This window comes from Manis pentadactyla, chromosome 1 (genome assembly GCF_030020395.1).
Source record: "Manis pentadactyla isolate mManPen7 chromosome 1, mManPen7.hap1, whole genome shotgun sequence".
NCBI classification, from domain to species: domain Eukaryota; kingdom Metazoa; phylum Chordata; class Mammalia; order Pholidota; family Manidae; genus Manis; species Manis pentadactyla.
This window is the reverse complement of record NC_080019.1, coordinates 75,840,417-75,854,027: the sequence shown is the minus strand read 5'-3', so window position 1 is coordinate 75,854,027 and position 13,611 is coordinate 75,840,417. Positions and strand designations below refer to the sequence as shown.

The window sequence follows — 13,611 nt, the reverse complement described above, 5'->3', positions numbered from 1 at the left end:
CTGGTTTGTGCTTGCTGGTTCAAACAGACTGTCACACCTTGTCCAACTCCACATTCAGTGATTTCACATTGGTGTATTGAAATAAGCCATAAGGGGAGTATTTACACCATGGAAACTGGAAAGTGCTACAAATCTGTTTTTTTCTCAGAGAGTGAGTCATTCATTAAACACTTACAAGCACCTCACTGTATATCTCAACCCTTGGGGCCCAACTCTGCTATTAAAATACCATTTCTCACTTAAAAACAAAAACAAAAACAGAGAATTTGGGGGAAATAGTTGGTTTGAGGTCTGAAAAAGGAAACATTCAAGATGAGCCTAGAACAACTGTGTTATATATCTAGATGACAAGGAAGCTCTCAAAGACACTGGCCTCGCATTGATAGAACTCAGGAGCCAATTCGAAGACGTCCACTGACCAAAGATGGGTCAGTCTGAGCTTTGAACAATGATAATTGCAACCAAATTCATTTAAATATAATATTTAAACAAAGCATTGGTCATTTTCAGAAGATGATAACCAGTCATTATCTGGAAAACTGGTAAATAGATGGAATAAATCAAGCATTTATCTTGCCTTCCTTATATTAACTATTTTACTGAATATCCCAATAAAATGAATGAAAAATGTCTTCTTTGTGAAAGTGTTCTACCTAATAAAATAATAAAAAAAGATGTAATTAGAATTTCATGATTTTCAATCCCCAGTAAGCAAGCACGTATACACATCAGAGGCTGCTCAGATCACACAGAGAGACAACCAGATATGATGTGTCTTGTTTAGTATTGCCGAAGGGACGCAAGAGAACCTGAATCTAGTCCAATCTTTGGATCCAGCTGGCAATTTGCAGGAAATACCAACAGCAGAGGAACATGCTAGGCTGCACTTGAGTTTGTAATCAGCAGAATTCAGACCATGGGAAACTCCACACATCAAATGGCCCAGGTTCTTCAGCAAATAAATTATAAAGAAATTAAAAGGGTGGAGGAAGAATCTACAGATTAGAAGGTATAACCCATGTTTTTCAATAGGCGATACCAAACTGTAGTGTAAGAGAATGCACATTTAAGTGATAAAACTGTAATATGAACTCAAGGAACTGATTAGTACAAAAATCAGAATAGTATTTCCTTGTGGAGAGAGAGGAGTTTTGATTAGGATTACACAGCTGGGAGGGGCTGCAGGGGTGGGCAACAGAGTCCTATTTCCTGGCCTGGGTCGTTTCCTTGCCTTGTAATGATCCATTAGGCTATACATGAGGTCTGTGCATCCCTTCTTAGTTATAGAATTAAAATATTTTTTAAATGATAATTAAGTTCTTCATTCAAGGAGCTTAGAGACTAAAGAAGATGGAGATGTAAACAATCAACTTCAAGACTATGTGACAAATGCTATCAGACAGTCCTGCACACATAGCTATGGAACCACCATGGAGCTAAAGCAATTCAGCACAGCATGTTCAGGGGGGCCACTGGAGGAAGGAGCGCACCGGCTTGGCCTCAAAGGGACATGTTGAGTTAGCAGAGCTCAGAGAGCAGGCTGAAGAGGGTTGCAGTCCCTCCTTGCTGGCTTGCTACAGGTAGTCCACTTACCCATCAGGGTGTTTATTCCAGCATTCACTGCTTCCTTTCTGCTCCAGCAGTTCCTTAGGTCAATTTCTTTAAGATGGTAAAGACCAGGATTGTCAGCCAAAGGAGCATATGTTCAAATGGGTGTTAGGGTTTCTGCCTCTTTCTTGTTTTTAAACCAGAACTTCATGGGTAGCTGAGGAAAAGGTGCCATCTCGATAGCTTATTCTTAAAACAGAGTGGATGCTGCAAAGACAGGAAGGATCCCATGCTTACATTGTCTGCAAGTGACCAGTGTGGAACTGCAAGACCTCCCTCAAGCTAGAGAGAACAGAGAGCTGAAACAGCTTAAAGATGGAGGCCTTTGGGTTGGACGCTTAGAGCCTTCCTCTGACCTGAACCCTGAACACCAGCTCAGCAAAATGGCTCATCGCATACTTAACCAAGATGGCAAGACAGTGAACGTCCAATTACAGAATCCAACATAGCCAAAGGAAAGAGGGAGAACACTCTCAATTTGTTAGCCCCATTTCCTGGGAAACAAAGCAGAAGGGGTGTGATTTGTATATTGAATCAAAGAGTGATGGGGTGTGTACAATTTTGGGGTGCCCTCTGCTAGCTCTCTTCATGGATACCATGTAAATAACAAAGTGGGGACTCAGCAAGTGCATAGCAAGTGGGACTGTTTTCTCTGCAGGAAGGTATGGGCTTGGAAGGCAAGGTAGGCTTCCACTCCAAGGTGTACTTACCCTTCCCCACCCATCTGGCACTGACCCCTGACCATCTCTGGTGGCAAGCCAGCACTGGAAGCTAAATGTATTCTGGAAAGGGAGGTAAGGATAGAATAGAAGAGAATTGAAAAGCCATCTGTTTACACATTTCTTGATTTGTAAAATGGATGATAGTACACCCTGCAGTTGTAAAGAGAAAATAAGGCATAATATGGAAATGTGTTATAAATGAAAGAGTGCGGGGTGTATTCCTGAACAGCCTGTAGAAATACATGTGCTTTCCTTCTTTACACAACTATTCATTGACAAGTATTTCATCCTGACAAGACCATTTATGAAGCCTGTACATACAAACACACGCAAATATTCCCAATGGGCACAAAGTCTTCCTACACAAGCCAAGACACAATGCTTCATTAATTCATCTGAAGTATGACATCATCAATGCATAATCCTGCTGAGCCAAGCATCTGACAAATCCCCAGATGAGATAGAGCAATTGGCAGAGCCATTATATAGGCCTGGGTTCTGGGCCAAATGGGCTTACCTTTTACCTATCCTCAGCCTAAGGATGGCTTTATGGACATAAGAGACCATTCTTTTTTTCTTCCTATTTAAGATGAATCTCCTATGGAGGGCAATACTCTCAAGAGAGACCCCTGTGTCCCATACTTCTCTGTCAGTCACTTGGGGCATATAAAATATAGACTCTGTTAAAAATACAGGGTCTCAGGCCACTTCCCAGAACTGCCAAATCAGAATCTCTAGGGGAGGACTTGGAAATATAAATTTTTAACAGATGTCCAAGATGATCTTTGTGATGAGCCAAGTTTAGAGAAAACCAGATAGAGCATAGTTCTTCAGGGCTTTCAAAGACTTTTTTAAAGGCATTCAGAAAGAGGGAATGTTAGTCCACTCAGGCTGCCAAGCAAAATACCACAGACTGGGTGGCTTAAACAATAGACACATTTTCTCAAGAGTTCTGGGGGCTGAAAGTCTGAGATCAAGGTGCCAGCCCAGGCAGGTTCTGGAGAGAGCCCTCTTCCTGGCTGGCAGACCATGGCCATCTTCCTGTGTGCTCATGCAACCTTTTCTTTGTGGGCGTATGCAAAGACAGCAAGCAAACTCTCTGGTGTCTCTTCATATAAGGGCACTAATCTTATCATTTGGGCCCCACCCTTGTGACCTCATCTAACCCTAATTATTTCCCAAAAGCTCCATGTCCAAATACCAGCACCTTGAGAGGCAGGGCTTCAACACATAAATTTGGGGATGATGCAAACTTTCAGTCCATACTAGGGGGCAGTGGGGCTTAGTCCCCCTCAAAGGCACAGATGTTCATTTGTGGAGTGAAACCTTTGCTTCTCACCTATGTAGGACCATGTCATATGAGGCACAGCCACAAGTAAGCCGTACACTGTTTGGTTTTTGGCAACTTACAGTAGACTAAACATGAAGATTCTAAATAATCAAAACAAAACTAACAAAAGAAAAATTAAAAAGTCATTTTTACCAGATATTTTTGGCTATTAGTTCAGTTAAGGACTACATTTAGCTCTGGTCCTGCTGAAAGCTCAGGCCAAAAGAGAAAATGCATCTGCTAATTGTCTTTCCTAGTTCATCCATGTTAAATTCTGGGTAGAGTTTCAGCTTTTACCTACATGTCCTGAACCAAAGTGCTATTCCCAAACTTACACACTTTAGATGAGAAAAATCATTGTGTTTTTCTCCCAGAGCTTAACACTTCATCTCCATGCATTTCTAGCTTATAAGAGAAACAACCCAAAAATACCCAATGGTGTATCTCTCTCTCAAACACATACTGGAATCTGATGAGAAAAATAACACATGTCGCAAAATCAGCAACTGGGTGTTTTTGTAGATCAAAAGAGTTTTCTTACCTTTTAACAATTCAGGTAACCCTGGAGATCCAGACATTCTCATCAATGAAGAACTCAGAAAGTCACTGATTCCCCAACTTCAAATCAGTTATCCAATCAATCAAGGCCTGTTACTCAATGTCTCCATAGCAGAAGGAGGGTGCTCAGTGTGCGGGGAATGTCCATGGTCTTGGTCCCAGCTCTGCCATTAGCTCTCTGGCTGGGCTCCACTGAGCAGTTCTTTTACACTCTCCGAGCCTGTTGCCTTCTCAAAAACGATTTCTTGAACATACATGTGCAGGTGTATCACTGTATCCAGGTCAAGGGGTTTGCTCTGTCCTCAAGAGACCACAGTCTGGAGACAAGGCAGGTTTCCACCCTCTAATGTAAATTTCTTTGCATGGGTGCCTCACTAGGCTGGCACATAAAATGAAAATGTGAGCATTTGCAGGAACAAATGAATGAGGGCGAGGGAAACACAAAGGCTATTTTTTTAACCACTTTATTTTATGCCATTACCAATCTTTTCATGGTTCCCTATGTCTAATAACTCAGGCCCAAAGAGGTCCATCTTCAGCTTGACCTTTCTTAGCCTTTCATCCTCAGGAAACCTCATTTATTGGCTATAATCTGCCCCCTTCCTTCTTCTCCTAGCTCAGCTACTCAATATATTTCCATCACTATGTCCATACCACCCCTAAATATTTTCCCATATTATAAATTCAGCAGACATCCATTGAGCACATAATATATGGCAAGTGCTGGGCCAGGCAAGGTGTGGGAGAACAGGGACGCTGCTCCCGTCTGCTGTAGCTGTGGACAGGGCTTTGTCCATTCATTTCTGCCACAGAGTTCACCTCACCCCACAACTCACAGCTACTGAGATCAAGCTCAGCCCCCATGGCATCAAGAGATTCCTACGCGTGTCTTACATCATCACATCCTCCCCACCTTTCAGATACCACCATATGTGAGCTCCCCATACAACTTTTAACCCAAGTAAAGTATTTTTGGTGTAGGAGCAGTTTAATTTTTCCATTCACTAATGAGCCTGGGAACCCCAATGCCACACACACAGCAAATGCGTGGGGTGCTGTCACTCCTCTCTACCGCCACTACCATTTCCCCACCATCCCATGGACAATGAATGAGATACCAGTTTCTCCTTATTAAGTGCTGCTTAGAAAATAAATTTTTTGAATAAAATAAATAGCACTGAGTGTCATGTAAGAGTTTAAAACCCCCCTTACACATGTTGTTTCAGTAAATACAGCAGCACTTGAGCCTCCCAGGGATGGCTAACGAGGCCACAGGTCATTCGGTCAGCAAAGTGGCTGAGCTGGTGGTTATGCACAGGTCTTCTCAGTCAAAACTCCCAGTACCCGTCCCCAGGGGGCCAAATGGTACTCTGTTTGGTCCTGACCTCACATTCACAAAAGCTAAAAATTTACTCATTAAGCGTTAGTTCCAATAATGTTATACATGCAGTTAAAGGAATACCTCAGCAGGATCAAAAGAAGAAAATGTTCATTATACAATTCCTTCTTGGCATTTTGATTTTCCAGTGTACTAGGAACCTCTAACAGAAGTTGTACAGTCCTCATTTAAACTCTTTGAGACTTTGGCAAACCTCTTCATTTTTTTTTTACATGACATCTCTAAAAATGTTTCTTAATTGCTGTCACTTTTCCATCTGGAAATACAGTTGGCTGGATTTTCCTTGATTTAAACTCCAGTTGTACATATATGTTGTCTACCTCAACTCCAAAAAAAAAAAAAGACAAAGAACATTTTCCCTGACCTGTGCATACCATAAACCCTAGTAAGACCGCGCGCCCTCATGTGCCCAAGCTGGAGGGTCTGCAGCTGGCCAGCTAGGGTGAGTGAGGTATGCTAGCTTCTCTCCCTAAGAACCAGCTGGTCACATGCATGATTCTGATAAATTATCTTCCGCTAGGAATGATGGTGGTGGGGTCAAGTGGCAAGGGGAGCCTTTGGATTATTTAGAGTCATTCTAGCTCTAGGCCTCAGTTCCTTCATCCATAAAATGAAGGAAATAACACTCCATAATGAAAATTAATGGAAGACGTTCCAGAGCTTTCCAGAGTTGAGATATACTTACAAGGTTACAGGGCACGCCAGGCCCTGAATTTGAGTAGCTTCCCTGGTCCTTAACTGAGCACCATAGCTGCCCATCTGAAAGGAGTCGTCAGGGACTCTATTTGCAGTTGGAAGTACAGACCCTCTTCAGCATCTTGTCAGCCACCGTCCTCACATCCTAGGGGCTGTGTTCATGAGCGCCCCCTGCTTCGTTACTGCTGTGGCGGCAGGTGATGTGAAGCCAGAGGCCACGGGACACCTGGCCCGTGGGCTGCATCCTCCGTCCGTGCCCACGGGCTCAGGGTATCACGGGAATGACAGAGCGGCGTCCCCCCGCTGTGGAAGGCTGCAGTAGAGAGCCATCATCTGTCCCGAGCGCCGGGAGCGACTGGCTCCTCACAAGACCACCGACGTTCACTGCTTTCACTGTTTCCTGTTCCTATTTATTACAGATTTTCATAAAGTTGATGAGGTGAAATATTCTCCAGCAGAGGAAATAATATAAAACTTAACAGTTTTTTATGATGGAATGGTGAAATAATTCCACTACTTGTCTTTGAGGAAAAAAAAGGTAATAAAGCAACCTGAGGCAGCCTCTAGGGATTTCATTAGGGATAGATTGGAGGGAAACATAACGGCTCTAGATGAACGGGTTTTCCTTTTAACTTGTTAGAGCGCTTGGGGATGAAGAGATGAGAAAGAGAGGTGCTAGACAATAAACCTGGCAACAGCTCATTTACATAATTTTGTATAGAAAAGCATTGATGTATGAAGTATAAAGTGACTGTTGAATAGTGAAAATAAGTATTTTGGAAAGCAATCCATGTTCACTACGCAGTTCGAAAATGACAGAACATTTTATGAAATACCTCTTGCTTCTTTGTGAAAATTACCTTTAGTTTAAGCTGTGTATGCAGTTCTAAGAAAACAATCTTTTATGCTATTGTTTAAGATAATTCTTAAGAATGCATACTCTAAGCAGATGAGACACTGAGAGGGGAGGGGAGGGAGGGGGCATATTCATGCTGCTCTCTGATGCCTGCTGGTCTGGCTGCCATCTCATCACGATTTAAGGCTACCAGGAGGGCTGGGAAACTGTATGGAACAAAGATTATAAACAGCTCTTTTTTGCAGGCCGAATTGCCTCGTAAATGAGGGAGTAGGGGATTAAAGGTGAGCATTAACTGTCTTTCGCTGCATGCAAAGGTTTGTGCTGTGTGAGAAATGAAACCCTAACTTCCTTTTGGCAAGCACCCCTTAACAGACCTCGCAGATATCTGAAACCGATTCTAACCCACTCTGGCCCTCCGCTGACCACAACGTTACCCGAATGGTGCGGTCCCATTTCCAGGCTGCTCACCAGTCCTCAGGCCTACGGGGTGAGTAAATACCCCACGTGGGACAGGCGTGGCGAATATTGATGAGCCGGGAACCTCGAGGCTATTATTTCTGGCTTGAGAAGGAAGCATTTTTAAAATTCATTGCACCAGGAAGCACTCCTTTTGTCTTCAGCTGTAGCTGATGTGGGCTCATTCTTTTAAAAATATGATTTTTTTTTTTACTGGTACCACTATTTTTAACCATAAAATGAATTTAGAAAAATGTGAAGAAGTAATGTGTCCTCACAAACTGCTATGTTTTAAGGTTTTCAATTTTAGGCCTCTGCTTTGTAGTTCAAGGGGGTAGAATAAAAAGTGCTTAGAGGCCATTAGAATCATTACCAGCAAATCAGAACATCACGGGGTGGAGAGGAACAGAATCTTGGAGTTCACGGCACCCTCGGAGGCTGTCCAGCTGGCCGACCCCTTGCATAAACAGAGAAAACTGCATCTCAGAGGGGCCCAGGGTGCAAGAGCCTAAGGCAGTGGTTTGAAAAGTGTGTTCCCAGACCAGTGCCTCAGCATCTCCTGGGAACTAATTAGAAATGCAAATTATGAGGCCCCACCTCAGAACTTTGAGCTTGGGGCCCAGCATCTGTGCTTTAACAAGCCCTCCAAGTGATTCCAGTACAGGCTGAAGTTGGAAACCACTGACCTGGGGTCATCAAGCCAGAGCTTGCTCTGCAAGTAATTTTACGGTCTTCCCAAAATCAGTGAAAGAAGAGCTGAAATCACACTTCTTTCCTTCAAGGGAAGCTCTGTCTGAGGGAAATTATATTGGCCAGATCTAGTTAGTTTCTTCCGTTATCTGCTATGGTGACTTCCAACCATTTTTAGCTTTGTGACACTCATCCCAAAAAACATGCTCTGAGAACACAGTTTTCAAATAAAATATAACAGAAACAGCATTTTGTGAATTTTGTGATAGGAGGAAGAATTCCAAAACCAACACTGAGAGTCACTCCATACTCCGAGGTCACAGGACAATGCTAACCCCTAACTCCTCTCAACCCAGTTAGGTGCCAATTCAAGTAACTCATATAATTTCATTTTAACTCCCTAAAACCAAGAAGCCCTCAGTGAGCACTTGCTCTCTGCCACCTACTTTAGGCCTAGCGACCGCAGGCAGCTGTGCGATGGTGTCAAGTCTTCAATGCCAACGCAGGCAAGTGCTTCACCAAGCCCACCACGCTAAGGCAGAAACTGCATCCAGGGCAGACCAGGCAGCTGGGTGCAGGAGAACGAACACCCTCTTTCTTACACCAGAGGACTACTGTTGTTTTCTGCCTTCATCATGAAGTGACCTCTCGCTCTCTTTCTAAAATCCAGGAACAGCTGAAAGAGGATGATATGGAATGCATTGTCAATCAGGACGAGCTGGCCATGAATCACCAGGAGCAAGCCACCTCACCTAGCAGTCCTCCTGCAAGGCTGGGTCTGGACCAGAAAACTTCACCCCAGACTCTGAGCAAAGAAAACCTTTATGAGGGAGACCTCGGCCTAGGAGGCTACGAACTCAAGCTTGCACAAACGCCTGGGCAATCCCCACTGAGCTAGAGGGCAGCGGCAGTGCAGGTGGGGTCAGAGGTAATGCAGGGCTCGTTGGGGAATGCAAGCCAAGCTGACTGGCCAGTGAGGGGAAGAGGCTGCAAAATGTATTAAGAGCATAAATTGGAAAGAATCAAAATCTGTCACACGTATCCTCCAGTGCCTGAAGAAATGAGAACTTATCATCCCTCTATATTATGCAACTGAATTTAAGTTTTTGACAGCAGCCGTTTTTTATTAATGAATTGGGTGGGGTGGGAAGGGTGGAGAGGGCGGGAGTCAGGATGAAACAGATGTGTGTGTGCTTGTGTCTGCACGGTGTTTCTCCTCTGTATGCAGCTCTCTGGGCTCGTCACTAGACTTTGGATTTTATTCCCTTCATTACAGAGTTTAAGAATAAGAAAAAGAGTTTCTGAGCATCAACATTTGGCTCCTAAGCTGAAGGAAAGGCCCAGGTATTTAGTAAGTGATAAGTTTTATGTGACTCAGACTCCCACTTGCTTTTAATGATTCCAGGGCTCTCTGCAGAGCCCAGATAAGGGCTCAATACCTCTGTCAATGGCCTCGCAGAGCCCATGCTGCGTGGCGACCCACTGTTATCGTTGACATCCTTTTCCAGCTCCTTCTCCTGTTAAATGACAGAGTTGGTCGTGCTGGGTGTATCCTGTACTAAATGCAGTTCTGCTTTCCAACTTGGTAGGAGCCTTTCCAGAGGAAGCTGGCTTCTTTTCCCCATCTCATGCTTCACCTGAAGAATGAGCCTTCCTGTCCTTACTTGCACTGGGGTCACCCCCCAGCTCTGTGGCAGGTCCCTCTGTATGCTGGGTAATGAGAATCCAAAGCCCAGCTCACTCACCACGTGGCTGGAGACAGTGCAGGAGCCCCGCCCCGCCCTCTGAGACCAACACTCACAGCTGATCAGCGAGACCAGGAGCAAGAGGAGCAGAGCTGAGGATGCCGAGGCCGTGCTGAGGAGCCCAGGACACAGCACCAGGTCTCCCGCTACAGGGGGCTGCTCATGGCCACAGTGGAGAGACCAATACAATAGCTTGTAATTCAGCTGCACAGCCTGTGCCTTTGAAGCCATAAAGATACCTCAAGCCTAGCTTCATTCGAAATACAGGTGTTAATATTAGACTCCAAAGAAAGCAGGCTCCAGCCTTAGGTGCCTGGGCTATGATGAGTCTACTTTTGAGGAAGGTAGGGAATGTCTTCCTCGGGCCCAAAGCTTGGAAGTGACATATTCTTTGCTGACCAGTTATTAGGCTTTAAACATTAACCACGGTGGTATCAGGAACACTGCTATGCGCATTGATTTTCTTGCTTTCCAAATAGTGGAATCCGGGGCACAAACTGTTTTATAATTTGACTTAAGTTTTGTAATTTGACTTAATCCTAATAAAAATTTTGCTATGAAGTATGATCGTGTTGGCCAATGCTTATTTCAAAAACATTTTCCCTGTCAATGCCAATGGGCAGTTCTAGGTCCTTATTGAAGTGCCAGAGGAAGTAAGACCTGAAAAGTAATGGAAGGTTGATGCAAGGGTCCTGAGGCCCAAGAGCCACAGGCCCACCAAGTCATTAGAAGAATGAAGAGAGCAGTGATGGCTGGGAGGACATGCCTGCCCAGGAAGGGAAAACTAAATCAGATAAAGAGGAACAGCCTCCTCCTTTCACACTACAGATGAGCAGAAATCATGAAGAGCTTCAAAACTAGGGGAAGGAGGCACTAGAGGAGAAAAGAAAGGAAGGGAAGGCACAAGATAAGGATTCATTTTATATCTGCCGTATCATGTGAAAGGAAGACATGGGTGTCTTGTCTTCTTTGCCTTTGTGTGAAGAACACACCAGGGAAAGAGAAGAGCCCCCACACAGACAAAGATTATGGGGCCAGAAGTACAGAGAAGGGAGTGGGGAAGTTGGGGTTCCTATGGCCAGGATCCTCACTGAACTTAAACCACCTGATGATGTAACTGGCCTGTTGCTGGGCTGCCGCTTCCACACCTTTAGGCAATAAGCTATTATTGTGTATATAGAGAGCTCGGCCCAGTGCTCTGGGCAGAGGCATTACCGCCGGAGAACAAGCGGGTAATAAACCCTTTCACCCTAAAGAATGTTTTGCTGTCAATTTCTTTGGTCACATTGAATCCATAGCAAACTTTCCCAGGGCTGAAACCCATTGGCAAGACAATTGGCAAAAGTCAGCAGGGTTCATTGTTGACCAAGGAAAAAGACAGGCTGCCCTTTGAGAGGGGTGCTTCAGCGGGCTGCCCCTATGAATGTGGAGACAGTGGATTTTCCTCCAGTGGGTATGTGGTCTGAGGTGGCTTGCCTCCTAGAGGGCTGGGACCCACCCCAGGGCTGGAGGCAAATGGAGATGACACCTGAGGCTGTAGGGGTTGCCCTTGGTATAGCAAGTAGGTCCTTTGAGAGACAGAGCACCCGTGAGGAAGCAGGAAATGTGGGTTAGCTGCTTCTCACAGTATTAAAACAGTCTACAGAAGAAAAGGACATACTCATGAAAAAAGACCCAAATGGTGGCATGAGAACGTGAGCTGCAAACTTCTGTGGATTCCCTGAAGAAAGAAATGGCACTGATGTGAGAGTAGGCAGCACAAGAACACCAGTGGCAAGGTGGCATTGAAAAAGTAAAAGATGCCTTACAGAACAAGACAGCAGCCCTGCCAGGTGCTCTGAAAGAGGAAAAGGCCATCAAGGATAAAGACGAACTCCTGAGGGAAGCACAGGTGCAGGTGGTACAAGAATGTCAGCTGCGAAGCATTGAGGTGAAGGTAAGAGAGCTGCTGCAGACTGAGCAGGCATTGCTGCGAGGCACAGTAGACAAGGTAAAGTTTGTAGCAGAGGAGGCACTTGGGAGAGGAGAGAAAGGTGCCATCAGCCCCGGAAATGGAGGAGCTGGGGAAGGATGAAGGGGTGGTGCTGGAGGCACTGGCCCCTCCTGTATTGAAAGCACTCTCAGTGGTTGTAAAGAAAATAATGACCCAGCAGCTGAGGATTGCCCAAGGAGAGGAGCAGCCCCCTCCCCAGGTCGTGGAGCATGCTATGCTCCACCCCTATACTCAGGCTGAGCTGGTGGATTTGGGCTCTGGGTTTAGGCAGAAGCCCTCGGAGTCAATATCAGCTTGGCTCCTGCGTCTGTGGGACTTAGGGGTGGATGGAATTGTTCTGTCTGGATCAGAGATGGGAAAGCTGGCTTCCCTGACAGTGCAGCCCTCCTTGAGGCAGCAATCACAAATTACACATCAGACCCCAGGGAGTCACTCCCTCTTCAATTGGCTTATGGCTGCACTTTGTGCTGTGTGGCCCAATCCAGGTGATCTGCCATCCTCTCCTGTTAGATGGCAGATGTATGTTGAGCTCCAACAGGTGCTACGAGAGCTAGGCATAAGAAATGCCATCTATAGTCCAGAGAATTATTGCCCAGATGAAGAGAGATTTTCACTACTGGATGATAAATTTGTGCTTCAAATGGCTCCCACATCCCTCTTTGGGTCTCTAGTGGCCATTCTTTCCCCTCACTTAGGGCAGCCCATAAGTGAGCTGATATGTACAGTAGCAGACTTAGGAAAGGCTGAAGCAATGAGAACCTGGAAATAAATAAGATCTGTTGCACACAAGAAGAATTTCAATGGCCCCATAAAGTTTACAAAGACCCAGATGACAGTTGATTTAATACAGGCAGGAGCAGATGGAAGGAAATTAGATGAAAAGTCAAAAAATATCTTACTAGAGCTATGGCAACAAATGAAACCAGAGCAGCAGTTCCAGCTATTAAGACCAAAGAGGCAGAGGTCAGAGACAGAGCCACGAGTCTGGCCTGTGTGTTTGCAAGACTTCCTGCTGGAGAGCGAGCCAACCTCACTTGTGCCCACACAGGAAGGTGAATGGGGAACACGGTTTGACTGAGGGAAAGGTCAAGGTATCTGCCCTGAGGGACGAGGGGGGGACTGGAGGCCACATGTTGAAATAGCTATCCATTGGTCCCCAGTGAACATACAGTGTGTCCTGGCTCTGGTGGACACAGGGGCTGAATGTTCACTGATTCATGGTAACACTGAGTGGTTCCCTGGGACCCCCACTATCATAGATGGATACGGGGTAAGGCTATCAGAGTGAAAAAAGCCCAAATCCCTTTGGGAAAGGGTGTCTACCTCCAAAATAGTATACCGTGAATATATTTCCTATCCCTGAGTATATTTTGGGGATTGATATCCTGCAGGGTCTATGGTTGCAGACCACCGCAGGTGAGCTGAGACTGAGAGTATGTGTGGTGAAGGCAGTTCTGAGGGGATATGCTAGGCACCCGCCCATCCTTTGCCTGTGCCTCAGTATGTGACTAATACCAAACAATACAAACTGCCTGGAGGGCATAAAAAGATTGGA

At 45.2% G+C, this 13,611-nt stretch overlaps 1 protein-coding gene across 1 annotated transcript in view; it reads left to right on the top strand.

Annotated features, from left to right (window-relative positions):
* SLC9A9 (solute carrier family 9 member A9) overlaps positions 1-10,627 on the top strand; it is a 527,348-nt gene extending 516,721 nt beyond the window's left edge. Inside the window, exons 15-16 of the mRNA XM_036904299.2 lie at positions 7,554-7,659; positions 8,989-10,627. Coding sequence (XP_036760194.2) covers positions 7,554-7,659; positions 8,989-9,216 — 334 coding nt within the window. The 3' untranslated portion in view covers positions 9,217-10,627. The remainder of the gene's footprint in view (positions 1-7,553; positions 7,660-8,988) is intronic.
* The last annotated feature ends 2,984 nt before the right edge of the window (positions 10,628-13,611 follow it).